The 21,324-nt window shown below is 41.1% G+C and overlaps 1 protein-coding gene across 1 annotated transcript; it reads right to left on the bottom strand.

Annotated features, from left to right (window-relative positions):
* Window positions 1-17,620: 17,620 nt before the first annotated feature.
* LOC113323519 (aldo-keto reductase family 4 member C10-like) lies at window positions 17,621-20,912 on the bottom strand. Its single transcript, XM_026571836.1, has 7 exons — window positions 20,699-20,912; window positions 19,864-19,914; window positions 19,292-19,368; window positions 19,088-19,175; window positions 18,493-18,768; window positions 18,142-18,390; window positions 17,621-17,959 (listed from the first exon to the last, which is right to left on the bottom strand). Exons 1-7 carry the CDS (start codon window positions 20,816-20,818, stop codon window positions 17,876-17,878), a joined length of 945 nt encoding a protein of 314 aa, XP_026427621.1. The 5' UTR covers window positions 20,819-20,912; the 3' UTR covers window positions 17,621-17,875.
* Window positions 20,913-21,324: the final 412 nt, after the last annotated feature.

Raw genomic sequence — 21,324 nt, 5'->3', positions numbered from 1 at the left:
TTGGCTTTACACCATGAAGCATAAGAATGAAGTCACCGAAGTGTTTAAGAAGTGGAAGACCATGGTAGAGAAACAACTTGGTCGTGTGGTTAAGAAGATACGTTCCGATAATGGCGGTGAATACACCGAAGACCCACTAAAAGAGTTTTCTGAGGAACAAGGTATCATTAGGCACTTCACAGTCAAGGGTACACCACAGCAAAATGGATTAGCAGAGAGAATGAATCGAACGTTACTTGAGAGACCACGGTGCATGTTGTCAAACGCAATTTTAGACAAGATTTGGTGGGCTGAAGCAGTGAATACGGCGTGCTATTTAGTGAATTGATCACCATCAACGGCTATTAAGTGTAAGTCACCTATGGAGGTATGGACTGGTAATTCCATGAACTATTCTAATTTGAAGGTGTTTGGTTGTCCAGTCTATTTTCATATAAAAGAAGATAAGTTGGGTGTTAGGGCTAAGAAAGCAATTTTCTTAGGTTAACCATTAGGTGTGAAAGGATATCGTCTACGGTGTCCAAAATTGAATAAGTTCATAATTAGTTGAGATGTGACCTTCAATGAGAAAGCGATGCTCGATTCAAAGAAGTTCACAGGTTGGTACTCTCAAATTGAAAGTGAGAGTAGTATCGGTATTGAAGATCATTCGAAGCAGGTGGAGCAAATAGTTCCTAGTTCATCTATTATAGAAGAAGAAAAAGAAACTCTTGTAGAAGATGAAGTTGAGTTTGAGGTTCCTAATGAGAAATCTACACAACAACAAGTTGAGAATATTCTGTCCTTGACGTCTCAACATGAGAGATGTCCACCAACCCGTTATGGTTTTGATGAGTATGCGTCTTACGCATTATCTGTTTTTGAGGATGAGTCATTTACCTTTGAGGAGGTGTTGATGGTGGATTTTTGTTCGAGGCTAAAATTGTAAAAGCCAAACTTAATATTCTGACATCCTGTAGAGGATAAAGCTATCTGATAAGTGATGAATACTTATTCGCTTTATTAATTCACCTAGAATAGAGCATGTGGCAACAATCCCAGTATTCTGTGAATTAAATACACCCAGAATGGATCATGTAGCAACAATCCCGATATTTTGTGGATTCATAGTATTATTAATTAATGCATGATTAGCCTTGTATTTCCTGTGTTGTTCCCGCAGAACTCTCATTATTGGTGCGACATGACGACTGAGTGTTGCTCTTAGCGGAGTAACACGAATCTCCAAGTATCAATAGTGAGGCATGCACGAAATACCCATACGGGCTACATCTCTCGGTGTGTTATATTATCCCGATTGAGCCTCTTGGTGTGTTATACTAACACTATTGAGTATATTTCCTAAGGGAAATATGGACTGCCCGTGTCAGTCTCGGAAACGATCACGACCACGCAGGTTGGCCGCATGATTTAACCATCTTAGATGATCCTCAACAGGAGCAGGATATCATCTCAATGACCACCAGCGGGCCCGTTTACGCCCTGGCCGGTCGAACACATGCTATGCCCCCAAATAACCACCGAACGACAAACTGAAGTAGGATGGTTGAGATGGTATGGAGCAGCATGGAAGATCTCGTACGAGCAAGACTGCCAATGACATTCTCAAAACAGATCGCGGTCGTCCAACTTCGTCGGCCTAGTTGGACGGCATGGATCGTCCGGTGGCTGATCGGTCAAGTGCTGTTATGCACTCTAGCGGGCCCACTCTCTACTTGCCTGACCGACTCTCTCATAGTCCAGTCATGGAGCAACCAACACTTGATCGAAATATGGACGGCGTGATGCTTAAGGGGTCGTGGAAACTCCACTAATGTCTTAAACTGATCACGACCATCCAACTTCACCAGCATGTTTGGATGGCTTAGATTGCGCCTAAGACCATTAGAGAAGTGCACACACGTTCACCGTCGGCCCAACGTGGGTCCCGCGTAATCGGCCCCTCCAAAAAGGGAGCATGACTTGCCAAAACGTTTGGTGGAAGTCGTGTGAGCGTGGATGTTTTAAAACCCTAATTAGGGTTTGCGACGCTGCATAACTATCGCAGTTCGATCACGACCATCCATCTTCTCAAGCTTAGATGGAGGGTATAGATATAGACTTAAAGAGTCCCAAGCATGTCAACATGATCACCTTGGGCCCATTTACACGCATGACCGATCGGCCTAGGACAACCATGACCCGACGCCTCGATTCGTGCGCCTTAAACGTGGCATGTCGCGCCCCTTTAAGAATCCTTTGCGACACAGGATTCCTATTGAAAACCGATCTTGGCCACTCCTCTTTGCCGGTCAAATAGAGTGGCCTAGATCGCACCTTCGTAATACGAGACAGTATGGGCATGTACACTGACGGGCCACATCCATGCAGGACCGATCGGTTCCACCAGAATTGGCTCCTAGGCTCGAGTTTGATCGATCCAAAGGTGGACGCTTGCACACCTCTTAAAACCCTAAAAATCCATCGAACGGTCGCAGATGAGGGTCGCAAGCCATCTCGTCCGTCCAACTTCGCTAGCTTGGTCGGACAGCCTAGGTTAAGATCTAGACGATCAATGAAGCATTTATATGATCACCGTCCGCCACTCTACCACATGGAGTGATCTTCCAAGGGCGGGATTTCCTGTGCATCCTCCAAACGATCATTCGAAGATGGCTAGACATGCATCTTTTTTAAGACGCTTAATCCGCGACTTACTCCGTTAAGCTCTAAAACAACGATGTTTTGTGCATATTGAATGTATTCGACGCATTACATGCATAGAATTCACACGATATTTTATAAATATCAATTTCTTAAATAACTTAGTTATTTAACTTAGCACCGTATACTACTTCCAGTGGGTCCCGCGATCCACTCATTCGAGACATCAAGCATGTCACAAACTGGGGGATACTTACTGGGGTATTGGTCTGACGGTTTACAGCGTGCAGCGTGCAACGCGCCATCACAATAACGTGTCAGGAGGCATGGACGGTTAGCGATGATGGAAGAAGTGGGAAAAGACTGATCGTGTGGCACTAACACGACCCCACTACTCCATCACTCCACTTCCTCCACTTCCCACGAGAGACGAGGGTTATGCTCAATGGCTTGTATAAATAGGTTCTCCTCCCTATTTCCAAAACAGACATAAATCAAGTGTTGATACAACGTATCCAAAACACCCAGAGCTGATTGCTTACATTATTGCAAGACAGTTCGATATTCTGATACAAGTCATAAACAACCAACACCTTCATAATCTCAACATCTTCTTCGCTTCCCTCCCTAAGATCAACCCCATCTCCTTCACTTTGTGACCGAAGCAAGCCTGGAACGGCAATTTCTTGGTTTAGGCCAGAATCGTATAGATTGATCTCTCGAATCAGAAAGCAGTCCCGTGCAGTGCATTTGTTTAGGGTTTAGATTCATTTCTCATCCACACACCCCAAAATTACCAAAATCAGCAGAAATAGTTTTCACCCATAAACAATTGGCGACCACAGTGGAAGATTAATCTCTCGGTTGCAAAATTGGATTCTCAATTTTCATTCCAGCTTTTTGAATGGATAGATCTTAGGTCCAATTCAATCATTAACCTATTCATTTTTCACCAGTTTTTGTCTCACAATGTATCCTCGTCCGCTAGACTCTTTGGAAGCCATGGATAATTCAGACATCATGGAAAATGTGGCTAGGATGCTGGAGGATATCCTGGAAAATCAAGCTGGTATTTCTAGAAGGCAGAGCGAGACATTTCGTCTTTTAAACGATATAGAAGTTCAATTACAAGAAGGCTCAGCAGGTGTTTACCCAGGGAGTATCGCAAACGCCGATGTAAAAAACGTTGGATCCTTATCTGGAAGCCATGTCTTTACCGGTGTAGATGCAGAAAGAACGCGTAGCCACAGGGGATTAAGGGCGACGAACATCATGATCCAGCTGGCGAGGGTAACTCAAGAAAATTTCACGGAGGAAAAGACTTGCCGGATATGCCACAACATTTGCAGGATAAAGAAAAGGAGCATGCGGCTTACGGAGCCTTGCTAGAATATTTATATCTCAAAACCCTTGCCGAAGTTCAGAAGGCTGCCCAATCCACAGCAACTTTTCAGCCAAATGAAGGGGTGCTTGAGGAAGGATAAATCAATCAAGGAGTGTGTGGATACAGGGGATGGGAGCATTTAACTCATTCACCCAGCAGTGATGATATCGCCAATGCGATACCTTCTGTGTTCCGGCAAAGACGTCAAATTAAACGGGCCGCAAGTATGCTGACACACGCTGGTTTTTCAACTCCATCTTTGAAGAGTGCTTCACATAAAAGCCAACGGGAGATGTCACGTCCATTAGCGCAAGAAGATCCAGACTCAAGATACCCGCATTTTCCGTTCTCTATGAAGAATATCTTGGAGTTGTTGGAGGCATGGGTGTGAGACGGAGAGGTGCAGCTGCCTCCTGTGTGGAGACAACCGACTAATCAAGAGATGATAGATCCAATATATTGTCATTATCACCGGTTTCTTCATCACCTTACCAGTGAATGCAACGCCCTGAAACGCATTGTCCAGAAGAAGCTTGATTCAGAAGATTTGCTTTCTCTTTCCGAAGAGTAGTGCGCATGGTTTTCTTGAATCGGGTGCTCGGGGAGGTCCAGTTTCATGCAAATGGAATTTCGAAGAAAAAGTAAGTTCTGTTAAACAATTTTACGAGAAAGATAGTTTTAGAATCTACTGGGGACTTGGCGTCCCACGCTGAGAAAGAGATTCGATGAGGCAAATCACTCTAAACATCATGCTTATTTTCCTTTTCATGTCTTCCTTTTCACACGATGTTTGCAATTTTGTGTAACATGTACAATATCGTTAGAATAGCCACATTATTCATAACCAATATGCAAATTCCTCTCAAAATAATATCTTTCAAAAAGTCATTCATAAAACTATCTCAAAATAAACCAATTCAAAAACCCAACCACCTATTAGTTCAAGACCTAAAATCAAGTTGTGAAAGTAAACCCTCACATCACTCAAAGACACATAAAGAAGCATAAGTAGGCCCGTAAGCCATTCAAGGAAATTCCTTCAGCAACAACTCGTCTTTCTGAGAGAAGGCAACTTTCATGTTATGGAGGGCGGATGCTTCAACTTCAACTCATTAGACAACCTCTCGATCTCTTCTTCTTGGCGAGCAAAGCAGTCTGCAGAAGGGACTTCACACATGTCACCTTGCAGCTTCTGAAGCTTCCCGATTTCAGAGAACCCTTTGTAGAACCAAGGAGCGTTGAACTCATATTGTTTGAACACATCCGGATGAAACTCCCAGTTGGAGATCATCTCTTCAGTAGCCGAGCGACTAGTTGTGCTCATACCGTAGATGGTGGATAAATCCTCTTCAACACGTTTGACTAATGGGAAGCGACTCTTAAGTTTTCTGGTAGTAGCAATATGGTCGTGATTCTTCCATATTTTGGTATACAACTCCTCATACTTGTCCGGAACACTGAATCCTCCAACCAGCACGTGACTTGTATAAGGGACGTCGAAAGGAAGCTCAAAGACATCTCCAGGAAGAACGGGTTGCATCACCAACACTTCACCATTCACAGAAGCCTTGTCAGTTGCAGGAGATTCTTTGGAGGAAGCTACCGTGATTTTTTTATCAGTTGCAGGAGCCTGTTGAATTGCAGGGGATTCTTTAGAGGAAGTCACCTCAACAATCGCGGATGTTGTCTCTCTTGCGTTCCTCATGATGTTCGTTTCACCCTGGAGGGTGATTCTTCTACGGTTTCATCTACAAGCTCACTGAAGCGATCAGACTCCTTATCGCTTTGGGAGACGCTTCCTTCATCGCTGGAGTTTGCGTCATCCTTGTCATTATCTTTCATAGGGTCAGTATCACCGGATTTCTCGTTGCGATTACGTGCCAACCTCGTAAAAGCGTTTACTTTTGGGATCCCCTGATCTCAAGCAAGAACTACTTTTAGTAAAGATTACTCAAGACGAACAAAAATTAGAGGATCAAAAGAAAGAAGTTTGAAATACCTGCATATGAGAGAAGCTGAAGATCACGGGGCCGCGTGCTTGCTTCTTAGCCTGGAGACTACAGTCGGTAGTACCAGCCCTGGTTCTTTTACCCGGAAGTGGCTTCAATCATTTGTGTTCCTTCAAAATTCCAGGTGACGGATCGTCGCGGAAAACCGTCGTAACCTGTCAATATTATAAGGAACCATAGTAAGGAGCTCATCAAATAAATATAGAATGTATCCTGCACGCAAATCCGCACAAAAATGGTTTCTCCAGGATTCATGGTCTTTCCCTCAGTGTGCAACACGATGTCAGAGGCAGTGGTGAAGGTTTCCGGTTGAACCACGGAATAATGGACCGGTCCCCACTGACGGAAATCTATGGCATACACGTTATCAAGAAAATCAACAAGTCTCAACCCGGGTTTTGGACATCTATTCTGCCAACGGAGTATCCTTGAACCGCCATACAAAACAGAGAGAGAAGTTGCAGGGAAAGGGGCGTAACCTTTGAAATATTCCCACAGGCACGCCTGAAGAAAAGCAACGTGGATATGCGACTCAACTTTCTTATACCCATTGGAAGCGTACATGTCTACCGCCAAAGCATCCAGATGAGAATACAGTGATCCAAGGAATAAGGCGCCCAAAGGGAGGACCACACCTTTCACCAACTTTATAGCAAACATGATGAAATCCTCTCTTATAGTTTTCTTACCAGAACCGTCATCGAAGATGTCCCTAGACAGCCACAAGGATAGAAACTCAACTACGCTGAGTTCATCATCCAATACCTGACCCGGTTTTGGTTTTGGTTTTGCCGGAGACCACTCAGACACCCACCAAGTGTAAAAAAAAATCGCATCCTTTTTTTTGTTGTTCATACTCTTCTGCCTTCTGGAGTATAGCATCGAGGATGACGTTTTCTGCAGCAGATAGCTTATAATAGAAACTTCCAGCAATAGGAAGATTCATCAACACGGCCACGCTTTCCAAAATGATAGTCATCTCTCCCAATCTACATATGACCGTGTGTGTGGATGGGAGCCATCGAGAAATGAAAGTAATCAAACCGGAAGCGTCCTTCTTAATGTGAAGAGTTGCAGACGCCATGACAGCCTCGATGATCCGTGCTTTGGACAGATTATCTTTGATGCGCTCGTTGCCCAACAAGCGCCCCATCCATCCTTCATTAGAGCTCAGTGGAGTATGACAAACCCTGAAATCAATAGGAGAAGGCGGATATTTATTCTTCCGAAGACAGAATTTCATCACGTACGCTGGAGAAACGGACGGAGTAGCCCCTTCATTTTCCGAGCCAGTGAGCAGGGTCCACTTGTGGCTTGGATGGGTTCTAACATTTGGTAAAGGCGAAGTAAACAAATCTTCATCTATATTTGGCATGTCTTTGGAGTTGTCGACACTTCCCGATTTGGCGGCAGCATTATCTCCATGTGACATTTTAGCGAGATCCTCTTTGTTCATTTTCAAACAAATACAATAAGACGAAGTGGAGAAAGGGTCGGTGCTTCAATCACGCAAGGGTATTAATGGGTTTGAATCAAGCATAGCAAGGCCAACACTCAATCGAAGAAGGCGCAGCTGTCGTTCGATCGAAGCAGGTCGTTTGGTCGCAGCAGGCACAGCAGCCCCATGTTCGAACAAAGCAGGCTCTCGACCGAAGTAGGCATGGCAAGGGTCGATCGAAGCAGGCAAGGATGACATTCGAGCGGAACAAGCACGAAGCAAGCTCTCGACGGAAGCAGGCACGGACTCACGGTCGGGCAAAAGAATTCGAACGAAGCAAGCAGGGGAAAACCAACATTCGAAGCAGCACTACGGAAGTTTGGTTGAATCAAGCATGCAGCAGTCCCCACGTTCAATTGAAGAATACACGAGGGGCACATGTTCATGCAGGTTTGCAAATATCATGGCACGGTTTCTATGGGCGGTGGACGGGTTCATCCATGGAAATTGCGTCTACGGATTCTAGGCCGAGAGTTTTATCAAATCATAACCTAAGGCTAGGTCTTGCATGCAACGATGAAAAAAGGAGCAAAAAACAGTGTATCCGTGGGATTCATCGCTTGTTTTACTAAGCAACCCTAGCAATATCGTCGGTTTTGCTATCAATTTTGGTGGAGGAATTAATCATGGTATGTCTTGCAAAGAAGTTTCACCTACAATGGGATAATTTTCTCAAAACAAAGAGGTTTACCTAAGAATTAGGGTTTGAACCGAAAAAAATGGAGAAACGACGGGACGCTTACCTTGCTGACGGAAGAATGACGGCAGTGGCGGCAAGCTCCGGCGATGTCAGCGGCGGCGGCAAAATCTGCAGACGGGAGAAGCGATCCGAACAAAAAAATAATAACAAAATAAAAGGGTCGGCCCCCCTTTTATACACAAACGATTGGAGAATCCTGGTAGAAAAAGGATTCCCTTTTTGGTTCAAACACCCAAGGAGGAAACCGGTGCCACCCTTCCATGCTTGCACCGGCGTGTTCACATGGACAATTGCTAGCGGTCGGTCAAAGATTTTCCCGGTAAGTTCCCTTTATCTCGTTTTTCTCACGCGTATATGTCACCATCTAATGCCTACCCCACAATAGTGTAACCATTATGCGCTAGGCAGGGGACTTAATTTTGATGGTGGATTTTTGTTCGAGGCTAAAATTGTAAAAAACAAACTTAATATGCTGACATCCTGCAGAGGATAAAGCTATCTGATAAGTGATGAATACTTCTTCGCTTTATTAATTCACCTAGAATGGAGCATGTGGAAAAAATCCCGGTATTCTGTGAATTAAATACACCCAGAACGGAGCATGTAGCAACAATCCCGATATTCTGTGGATTCATAACATTATTAATTAATGCATGATTAGCCCTATATTTCCTGTGTTTTTCCCGCAGAACTCTCATTATTGGTGCGGCATGACGACTGAGTGTTGCTCTTAGCCGAGTAACACGAATCTCCAAGTATTAATAGTGAGGCATGCATGAAATACCAGTACATGCTACATCTCCCGGTGCGTTATATTAGCCCGATTGAGCCTCTCGGTGTGTTATACTAGCCCGATTGAGTATATTTCCTAAGGGAAATATGGACTGCCCGCGTCTGTCTCAGAAACGATCATGACCACGCAGGTTGGACGCATGATTTAAACATCCTAGACGATCCTCAGCATGAGCAGGCTATCATCGAAATGACCACCAGCAGGCCCGTTTATGCCCTGGCCGGTCGAACACAGGCTATGTCCCCAAACAACCACCGAACGCCAGTCTGAAGTAGGATGGTTGAGCTGGTATGGAGCAGCTTGGAAGAGCTCGTACGAGCAAGACTTCCAGTGACAGTCTCAAAACAGATCGCGGTCGTCCAACTTCGCCGGCCTAGTTGGACGGCATGGATCGTTTGGTGGCTAATCGGCCAGGTGTTGTTATGCACTCTGGCGGGCCCACTCTCTACTTACCTGACTGACTCTCTCATAGTCCAGTCATGGAGCAACCAACGCTTGCTCAAAATATGACCGGCGTGATGCTTAAAAGGTCGTGGAAACTCCACTAATGTCTTAAATTGATCACAACCATCCAACTTCACCAGCATGTTTGGATGGCTTAGATTGCGCCTAAGACCATTAGAGAAGTGCACACACGTTCATCGTAGGCCCAATGTGGGTCCCGCGTAATTGGCCCCTCCAAAAAGGGAGCATGACTTTCCAAACCGTTTTTGATGAAATTCGTGTGCGCGTGGCTGTTTTAAAACCCTAATTAAGGTTTGCGGCGCTGCATAACTATCGCAGTTCGATCACGACCATCCATCTTTGCAAGCTTAGATGGAGGGTATAGATATAGACTTAAAGGGTCCCAAGCATGTCAACATGATCACCGTGGGCCCATCTACATGCATGAGCGATCGGCCTAGGCCAATCATGGTCGGATGCCTCGATTCGTGCGCCTTAAAGGTGGCATGTCGCGCCCATTTAAGAATCCTTTGCGACACAGGATTCCTATTGAAAACCGATCTTGGCCACTCCTCTTTGCCGGTCAAATCGAGTGGCCTAGATCACACCTTCGCAAGACGAGACAGTATGGGCGTGTACACTGACGGGCTACCTCTATGCAGGACCGATCGGTCCCACCAGAATTGGCTCCTATGCTCGAGTTCGATCGAGCCAAAGGTGGACGCTTGCACACCTCCTAAAACCCTAAAAATCCATCTAACGGTCGCAGATGAGGGTCGCAAGCCATCTCGTCCATCCCACTTCGCTAGCTTGGTCGGACAGCCTAGGTTAAGAGCTAGACGACCAATGAAGCATCTCTGTGATCACCATCCGCCACTCTACCACATGGAGTGATCAGCCAAGGGAGGGCTTGCCTGTGCAGCCTCCAAACGATCATTCGAAGATGGCTAGACATGCATCTGTTTTAAGACGCTTAATCCGCGACTTGCTCCGTTAAGCTCTAAAACAACGATGTTTTGTGCATATTGAATGTATTCGATGCATTACATGCATAGAATACACACGATATTTTATAAATATCAATTTCTTAAATAACTTAGTTATTTAACTTAGCACCGTATGCTACTTCCAGTGGGTCCCACGATCCACTCATTCGAGACATCAAGCATGTCACAAACTGGGGGATACTTACTGGGGTATTGCTCTGGCGGTTTATAGCATGCAGCGTGCAATGCGCCATCACAAGAACGTGTCATGAGGCATGGACGGTTAGCGATGATGGAAGAAGTGGGCAAAGACTGATCGTGTGACACTAACACGACCCCACTACTCCATCACTCCACTTCCTCCACTTTCCACGAGAGACGAGGGTTATGCTCAATGGCTTGTATAAATAGGTTCTCCTCCCTATTTCCAAAACAGACAGAAATCAAGTGTTGATACAACGTATCCAAAACACCCAGAGCTGATTGATTACATTATTGCAAGCCAGTTCGATATTCTGATACAAGTCATAAACAGCCAACACCTTCACAGTCTCAACATCTTCTTCGCTTCCCTCCCTAAGATCAACCCCATCTCCTTCACTTTGTGACCGAAGAAAGTCTGGAACGTCCATTTCTTGGTTTAGGCCAGAATTGTATAGATTGATCTCTCGAATCAGAAAGCACTCCCGTGCAGTGCATTTGTTTAGGGTTTATATTCATTTCTCATCCACACACCCCAAAATTACCAAAATCAGCAGAAATAGTTTTCACCCATAAACAGGAGGCAATGAGTAATACTCATGCCATTGAGTGGAAAACAGCCATGGATGAGGAGATGAAGTCTCTTCACAAGAATCGCACTTGGGAACTTATTAAGTTTCCCAAGGTTCGAAAGAATATTGGGTGAAGGTGGGTCTATACGGTAAAGGATGTAGTTCCATATTCCAAGGGTATCGTTAGTGGTGTACGATGCAAAGCAAGGTTAGTGAATAAGGGATATGCACAAATGGAAGGTATCGATTATAATGAAGTTTTTTCTCCGGTTGTTAAACACACTTCTATCCGGGTCCTTTTAGCATTTGTAGCACAGTTTGACTTAGAGCTCGAGCAATTAGATGTCAAAACAGCATTCTTGCATGGAAATTTGGAGGAAGACATTTGTATGTCACATCTCATTGGTTATGAAGTTGCGGGTAAGAAAGATTATGTGTGTCGACTTGAGAAATCATTGTATGGTTTGAAGCAATCGCCAAGAAAATGGTACAAGAGGTTTGATACGTTTATGTTGTAGCAAAAGTATACTCGTAGTAAATACGATCAATGTGTGTACTTTAAGAAGTTTCCAAATGAAAGTTTTGTTTATCTTATACTCTGTGCGGATGACATGCTCATAGCTGCAAAAATCAAGTCAGAAATTGATGTTTTAAAGAAACAATTGAGTTTAGAGTTTGAGATGGAGGATTTGGGTTAAGCTAAGAAGATTTTGGGTATGGAGATTCCTCGAGATAGATCTAAGTGGAAGTTATGTCTTACTCAGAAATCCTATCTTGAAAAGGTTCTTCGTCACTTTGGAATGCATAACTCCAAAGCTATTAGTGTTCCAATACCACCTACAGTTAAGTTATCAAAACAGTTGTGTCCTACTACAACTGAGGAGAATGAGTTTATGTCAAAGGTTCCCTATGCTAATGCGGTAGGTTTTTTAATGTATGTTATGGTTTGTACTCGTCCAGATATTTCACAAGCAGTTGGTTTAGTTAGTCGTTATATGGCTAATCCCGGGAGAGCACATTGGTATGCGGTGAAGGGAATTTTGAGATATCTTCAAGGGACCTTGGATATTGGTTTAGTGTTTGAGAAGGAGCAGAATTTGAAGGTCTGTGGATTTGTTGATTCTGATTATGCGGGTGATAGGGATAAGTGTCGTTCTACTTCGGGGTATTGTTTACATTGAGTGGAGGACCTATCAGTTGGAGGTCTATGTTACAACCAATCGTAGCTTTGTCTACTACGGAGGCAGAGTATATTGCTGTGACAGAGGCTGTTAAGGAAGCGTTATGGCTTCGTGGTTTAGTTAAAGACTTGGGGATTATACAACGGAGTGTTATTGTGTACTTTGATAGTTAAAGTGCTATTCATTTAGCTAAGAACCAAGTTTATCATGCACGCACCAAGCGTATTGATGTTCGTTATCATAAGGTTCTAGAAGTGGTTGATAACGGATTAGTACAACTACAACTATTGAACGTTGATACTGAAGATAATCCAACATACATGTTGACGAAAGTCGTTCCGAAGGTCAAGTTTGAGAGGTGTCTCAGCTTGATCAATACTGCTCATTTGTTAAGGCCCTAGGGGCATTAGAGGCCACGGTTAACTTATGAAGATCAATCTTGGTTTGGTGGAAACATCGCCAAGGTGGAGAATTGTTATGTTCTGGATGTTTTAGGAAGAGTGTAGAATAGTTTAGAATCTTTTAGAGGTCTCCTTGTTTGCCTAAGTTAGGGAGTTTCCTGATTTAGCTATGTTTGAGGTTTCCTAGTATAACTCATATACTTGGAACTCAAGTTTGTAACCTATATAATTAGGTGTACAAGTCCTAAGGAAATATACACAGCACAATTTAGAGAAAGTTCTCATAACTAGAGAATTTTAGGGTTTAAAGCGTTTTGTTCAAGGGAATTATTTTGGTGTTTGTGAACACCAATCTGCTGCTCATAGTTTAGGGGTTTAATTCTCTGTAATTCGTTCTAATAATAAGAGTTGATCGTAGCCGTTTGTGGACGTAGGCACATTTTCGAGCCACGTTAAATCTTGTGTCTTTCTTGTTTCGTATAGTGCATCTTATTATGTTTTCTTTAGTTCTACGTGATCCAAAGAACTAGTGTCTTGTGAAGAGGTTAATTTTAAGGTATTAATCCTAACAAAAAACACCCCTTAGCGAATAGTATTGGATGGGGTTAGTAATTCATATCCCCAATTAATATAAGTATCCCCAATCGTGCGTTCTTTTGGAGAAGGTAGTGATCTGTTCACTGTCAACAGTGAGAAATTAGTGGAAATTAGGTTTTTGTGTTTGTTTAAGTTGATTAGTACTCACGCATGTTTTGACCCAGGTGCAAATTAGGTAAGTTATAGTTGAATCAAGGCTCTGTTTGCTCATATGGCCATATTCGCTCATGTACCACCATGATCTAGTCAAAAGAAGATGTCTGAGCATACAATTTTATTCAAAGAAGCTGGTGCTATTAGGTGCTGGACTTGGGATCCCAAAACGTATTCTTCCCAATATACATGCATCGAACATCCATTAATGGTGATAAGCAAAGAAAATAGGATTTGTTCGATCAACAAAAAATGAGAATAAATCAGAGAGAAGGGTTAAGAAAATGGAATGAAATTTATGTATTTGTGTCGATTACAACTTAGGAATTTTCTTTTCTAGGTTTAGATAAACAAGATCTGTATTTGTTGATGGTGCCATAGGGGTAACCAAGGAACGAGAAGAAGACGACTTCTTTTCTGACCAGTTTTTTTTTTCCTTTACAAAACTAGTCATAAAAACTCAAGGTGATTAAACTTGTGCTACAAAAACCCCACTCAAATGTTGGTATTCATTAAAAATCCATCTTAAACTAAATTGATACAAAAATCCCAAATTTTAAAAAATTGATACAAAAACCCTAAATTTCAAAATTGGTTTCATCAAATTTTATGATGAAACCAAAAATTGGTTTCGTCAAATTCTATGAGGTTTCATCAAATTTTATGATGTAACCAAAAATTGGTTTCGTCAAATTCTATGAGGTTTCATCATACCAAAACTGGTTTCGTCAAAATCTTTGGGGTTTTTGTGTTACTTTTGTTTTTTGGTGTTTTTGTGTTACTTTTGTTTTGGTGGGTTTTTTGTGGATAGATAGTGATACCTTTGGGATTATAACTCGCGAACCGTTTCCTTTATGGCAAATCCTAGTCGTGGACCGTGGAAGAGGTTCTTTATTTGGATTTTCAACTGTACACGATGAGGGGCAAAGTTAGTGAATAATACCAAATCTCAGTATTAGTTGGTCATTTATATATGTGGTAATTATGACCCTTCTTTTGATGGGCTACACAAATATCCCTATCATGCAATAAAAATACCCCTCTGCATCTATAATCCCATTAGGGATCCATTAACGTTTTTATTTCTTCCAAATTTACCCTTCTATCTATCGAGTATCAGTTTCTTCCTCTTTCGTTTCAGATCTAAATTTTCTAAATCTGGTCTCTCTCTTTCCAGATAACAATACCACCGCCGTCTTCATCGTTGCTACCACCACCACTTCCATCTCCTACTCCATCGTTGGCTATAGATTCGGGAACACCTTCAATACTTCCACCAAATCCACCACCACCAGCACCACACGACATCCTAAACAATCTATTTATATTGATGAATCAACGAAAAACTAACTTCTTCAATCAGATCTTAAGCATTAGAAACATCAGATTCATTTTCGAATATCAATTGTTTTCGGATTGAATAACCTAAAGTCGATGATAACTGTTAGTTCTTAAATATCTGCTTGCATTGATTTAGAAAAAGATGAAAATCGTCATCAATCTATTGGATCTGAAATTTTAATCATTCAATACGGCTAAAGATTGATTATCTTCTTTCGATTGCTTAAGTTTCTGTTGGTGGTGGTAGTATTATAACTAGTGGTGATGAATATGGAAAGCGGTCAAAAAGATGAAATTGATGATGGAGATTGTAGTGGTTTCTATGGGAATGTTGAAATTGGTGACAAAAATAGCGGTGGTTTTGATTGTTTGTTGTGGTGGTTGAGAGATGGCAGTGGTGGTAATATCTTACGACTGCAATTAGAGATTTGTTGCTCCATTAGAGCGTGGGAAATTTCGATTCAAGTAATTCGGCTTCTCTTACATTTTTTTTTCTTTTTTGTTTAGGTTATTCAATCATGTTAATGGGAAAGGGATATTAACCATATATAGCTTCTGTACTGTATGGTATCTTCTTTAGGGTATAAATTCATCTAGCTTAACTTTTTTGGTGATTTAGGTGATTCGTGTTTATTTAGTGTTGTACTGGTGGTACTGGATGTTGTTGTAGTGGTGGTGGAGGTGATTGTGGAAGGTGCGGTTGCAGTGAAGGTAATAAAGGTCTTCAGTTTTTATGGATCAACAACAGTTGTTGATACCATTTACGGGATCAACTATTGTTGTTGATCCCATTTATGTGATCAACTCCTATTTGTTAACAGCATTTCCTTGGATTATTATAGTAATTATTGTAGTTTAAACTTTAAATCATGTTTGCGACAGATTTTTTTTTGTATGCAGTTAAATTTTTAGATTTTTAGTCTGCTTGTGGGTCATTTTGATGTTTTTTCGTTAATTTTTTGTTTCATGGTCGAAAAATCTCTAGACTTCAGTTTTTATGGGATCAACTACTGTTGTTGAATGGGATCAACTCCTGTTGTTGACAACATTTTTTATGGGATCAACTACTGACTCATATTGTTTGATGTGGTGATGGATGATGTTCTAGTGGAGATGATGGTAGTGGTGGTTGTGAAGGTGTTGGTGGTGGCTTTTGTTGGGATGGTGGAATCAACAATGGAGATTGACTTATTTTACAACTATTCAGGAGCAGATTTGGGAACTACTACATTGGGGATTATGTATGTATCAGGTACTGAAATCACCAACAATGCATGATATTGATAATTTATGGGATCAACTCCTATTGTTGATACCATTTTTAAGGGATCAACTACTGTTGTTGACACCACTATGGGATCAACTCCTGTTGTTGACACCGTTTTATGGGATCAACTACTGTTGTTGACAACATTTCCTTGGATTATATAATTGTGCCATACATTCTGATTTGTTTTTACGAATGTTATTCTTGTGTTTCTTAAGGATATGTCAGTTTGCAGGTTCCAGGTTTATTGGTTTTACAGGAAACATACTTATATAAATATGTTGATCTCATTTTTTGTGGATCAACTTTCATTGTTGATCCCTTTAAGTGGGATCAACTTTGATTGTTGACACAATAAAAGAACTGGAATATGTATTAGTAAACTTATTTTTGAACTTTTATTTTTTGGATCAACTTCGGTTGTTGACGCCAAATTTTGACGGTGGCGGTGGTGGCGGTGGTGGCGGCGGCAGAAACAGCGGAGGCGGCAGCAACGGCGACAACAGCGGTGACAGCAGCGGTGACAGCAATAATAATGATGGTGGTGGTGGTGGTGGTGGTGAAATATTAGTGGTGGTTGTGGTGGTGGATTGGTGGTGGTGGCGGTGCTGGTGGTGGTGGAATGGCGGTTAGTGGCTGTGAAATAAGAAAAAAAAATTGTTAATGGATAAGGATAAGGTTTGTAAATGAAAATAATTATAAGTGAGGATATTAATGTAATCTAATTTTTAATGGATAAGGTTTTAAAATGATAGGGATATATTTATTGTTGTATAAGGGTATATTTGTTGGGTGTCAAAACTAAGGGTATTTAATTAATATACCCATATATATTTAACAGATTTTATAACTGTCAAGATGGTCAACGATAGTCCTGTGACCCAAACTCCAATTAAATTTTTTGCATGACCCAAACATAACTCTGGTCCTTTTCGTGACCTAAAGTCAAAATATCCCTAAAAAGAAAAAGTTTTAGCAAGAAAAAAAGAGTAAAAAAGAGAAGTGTTAGTGTAAAACTCCGAAAACCAGAAACGGATACTCAATATCCGTGTAAAATGCAACGAAAACTGAGTTTCCGTAATTTTATACGGAAACTAATCATTTCCCTTCCTACTACCTAGATCAAATTGCCTACTTATGTAGGGATACAGGGAACCATAGTGGTTGGGTTTTTAGTTTTTTCCCTGCATATGAGGGATAGGGAAGAGAAAATGGGCACCATAGTGCTTGGGCTAAGGGACGTGAATATGGGAAATATTTGGCTTTACAACAAACAGTATATACATTAACCTAACTTGGTTTCTGATGTCTGACCAAATGGGGGAGAAACTTGGGGGCAGTAATTATTTTCGATTCAAATATAAATTTTGCTGCTCATAAAACAGCAGTGAGCATGGCCATGCACTCTATAGCTAAATTCTAAGAGCAGACATTGGATGCCCCCGCAATCTCCTGCAAATTCTATGCATATTAGTCCGATAACCTATTCACCTTGTGGTGGTACAGTTAGTCCATTTGACAATTGTAACTAGTAAAACAAAAGTCGGCAAAACCTTTATTTTTACTCCACTCCTCGTGGAGAAGACTGATTACATGTCAAATAGGCATTCTAGGGATGGTGATCGTAAATGAGTTTTTTAATCAAGTGTTGCTCTATCATAAAAATCACCGATAACAATGAGCTAATGATTCTTTGAAGATTGTTTCATATCTCTCCATCCCAGAGTTCTTCAAGGGTTTTGTAAGGCAGATTCTCGTGGGCGAATGAAGTACCTTTAAGTAGCCTTGCCTGCACAATTGGGAAACCAAACATTAGTATACCTGCATGAGCTGCTTCAATGGACAACAGAAATTTTCAGCTTTTAACACACAATATAAATTCCAGACAATGTTACTCAAATAGCAGTACTAGGTAACCTTACAAAATGCCAAGCAAAAATCTACCTAGATTATTAGTGGACATCAATTTACCTGCTCAAATCCAGAGAACTGTGAGAACAACTCTTGAGGAATAGACCAATCAAAGACTTCAAAGTTTTCCTGTATCCTTGCCTCACTGGTGCTCTTTGGGAGCACACTTTGACCCATTTGTAGACCCCATCGGATAGCAATCTGGGCTGGAGTCTTCCCCAGCTTTTCTGCCACTGCATTTAAAATTGGATGCTTAAGAACATCACTCTTGAGCCATGTTGTACCCGGGGAACCCAGTGGTGAATAAGCCTTTACAACATGAAAATATTAGCTACAGTAAGATTATCACGCATAAACATAGAAAAAAACTACAATGCCGACATGCTGGTCATTTGGAAGTTGGATACTTACAGATAAGTGTACACCCTTGGATTTACAGAATGCACGTAACTTGGCTTGCTGCCATGATGGGTGGCACTCCACCTGGTTGACAGCTGGAGCCACACGCGCAACTTCCAATAAATCCCCCAACTTCTTTGTGGAAAAATTGCTCACACCAATAGCATGAGCCTTTCCCGCATCAAAGAGTTTCTCCATTGCGCTCCATGTACTAGGTATGTCAGGCTCAACGAAATTTTCATGCCCAAATCCAACAGATCCACTTTTAAAGCGAACTGGCCAATGAATCTATAAAATCAGCCAAGTGTGAACTAAATGTTAACTGTTAAGTAAACATTTTCATTGGAAACTCTGTGCATCAATTTAAATTCTTTCAGACCTCAGCTAAAAAGATGAAAGAACTTAATCACATACAGAAGAGAGTTTAAAATTAAAGCTTACTTCCTTTTATATGATGAGACTTCCAAATGACAATATTTCTCTACACAATCTAAATGTAGTGCAATGAAGCAACTTCAATCGCGAAGTACTAAGACATGCATTAACCCTTCAAAAGACTAAATCCAAAGATTAGATGATACATGGAGCCTAAAGAGGAGATACATACCAGATATAGATCAACATAGTCAAGTTGCAAATCCTGCAAAGTTTTCTCAAGTGCCACTGGTACATCTTCAGGTGAATGATCATTGCACCTGCAGTCATTTTCACAAAATCAATATTTTAAATAAAGAATGTATCTTCTATAGAAACTACATGGGTAGTAATGGCCTATGTAGTGCTTATACAAAGCAAAATCTCAAAAACTAACCATAGTTTGGAGGTAATCCACAACTCCTCGCGCTTCACAACACCAGCTTCAAATAGCTTCTTCAAAGCTACACCAATCTGTAAGAAAACTAGACTGTATCAGCCGTGAAATATTAAAAGAAAATAAATCTGGCCAGTTTGTTGATTGTTTTACAAAACAATTATCTACCGAAGAGTGTAAAGCTGATCCAGCAATGTGGAAACTCTAAAGCATCCTGCCTGTACCACAAAGTGTCTCTACTATTTCCAAGGATCAAAGTGTGTCCTTTCATCTTTGAAACTCTAAAAGCTAATCAACAATTTGCAAAAATAAAGAGAAAAGTAAATGCAAAATGAAATAAAATAAAAATACCGGACATCCGTTTTAGATTATCTAGTAAGAGTTGAAGCACTTGTTGTATTCTTTCCCAACTACGTCAATCAATATCCTGTTTTGGTTTTATGCAGTGTTTATTCATTTAACAGAAAAAACAAAAATCCATGCATATCTCGGTTGAATTCTGAGTATATGCCAAAGCAAATAACTCATATTGAGCTAAAAATATTATTTCTTGTACGGTAAAAAGAACTTACTTCCTTTTCATTGCCATAAATCTTTGCACAATCTATATGACGATATCCGATCTGCATTGACATAGATAGTAAGAGTATCAGTAAACACGACATCACTTTTATGCGGCAATTAAAATTAAGTTGGCGATAATCTCCCCTTAACTGAAGCAAAGGGTGTGCAATTTTCAATCATAGGAAAACCATCCACGGGCACAATGAAATCACCCGGATACCATGATTCTTATTGCAGCGAGTAATAACTACAAATACACTAACATCAGTTGCATATACAGATTTACAGTCGTTGCATGGTAAAATAAACAAACTAAGAAGGATTGTCCAAGTCAGATGTCTTCACACACGAAGGTAACAAACTAGACATCGTAGCAATGGGCTATGTCTTTTTTTTTTATTGGAGAAGAAGATTTTATCATGCACAGAATATTTACATGTAGTAAGTAACAAAATACACAAATAAGAATTTGCGTTACTGTAGCCGATACCCAACAAGAGCAGTAAAGCCAAAACTGGAATTCCCTTTACGTCAGTGGTACCAGGGTGTGACCATATGCAATCACAAATATATCTATATATACAGCCAAACAATTTGGTGAGTAGCCCTAAATTTAACATTATGCGGGTCGTTACCCAGAAAGATCAAACACCAACAACATAAAGTAACCTCATTTTCTCCAATTTTTCCTTTTTATTCTTTTGACATCAATTTTCAAAAACAAAAAAACGCAATTTTCTAATACAACCTCAAACCCACATCATTAGTTTACCGATCGTTATTGTTACTATTATTGAAGACAGTAAATCGAGGGGAAATCAAAATGAGGAGTGGGTAAAATACCTTGATGGCAGCAGTGACAGCATCAGCAACAAGACCAGGAGCAGATTGCCAAGTTCCTAGACCAATACTAGGGATTTTAGCTCCTGTGTTTAGTTCGAAAAACTTTATTTCTTCCGCCATTCTTAGTCACTCGATCAAAACTCCTCTGAAACAATGTCGATAGGTACTAGGTATGGTAGAATTAGATTTAAGAGGAAAAACTTTCTTTTTATTGGTAGCCCTCGGCAAAAGCGAAAACGACGGAAACGAGCATCTTTGCGAAAAAGAGGAGAATCGCACTCACCTACTCAAAGCGGTAGCGTCGACGTGGCGAATTCTAAACCAGATTAATCTAAACCGAGCTTTAAAAGTTAGAATTTAAGGCTTAGGCCTACACGTATGCACATATCATACATTGGATGTTGGCGTATGTGCACCCGCTATGGATATGTCAAAGTGTTTATATGTCAAATTTGACATATAGGCATACACAATAACAGGCTTTTCAGCGAGCGATAGAGTCTCTATCGATAGATGGTCAAAATATCGTTCTTTGGTCATTCCAGCGCTAGTCAAGATGTCGATCGTTGTTCTGATAGTCGCTTATCCGTTCCTCATCCAACGGGAACTATTCCTCCTATAAATGT

The sequence above is a fragment of the Papaver somniferum genome, chromosome 11 (genome assembly GCF_003573695.1).
Source record: "Papaver somniferum cultivar HN1 chromosome 11, ASM357369v1, whole genome shotgun sequence".
NCBI classification, from domain to species: domain Eukaryota; kingdom Viridiplantae; phylum Streptophyta; class Magnoliopsida; order Ranunculales; family Papaveraceae; genus Papaver; species Papaver somniferum.
The sequence above is the reverse complement of the archived record's forward strand: the minus strand, read 5'-3'. Positions and strand labels throughout refer to the sequence as shown.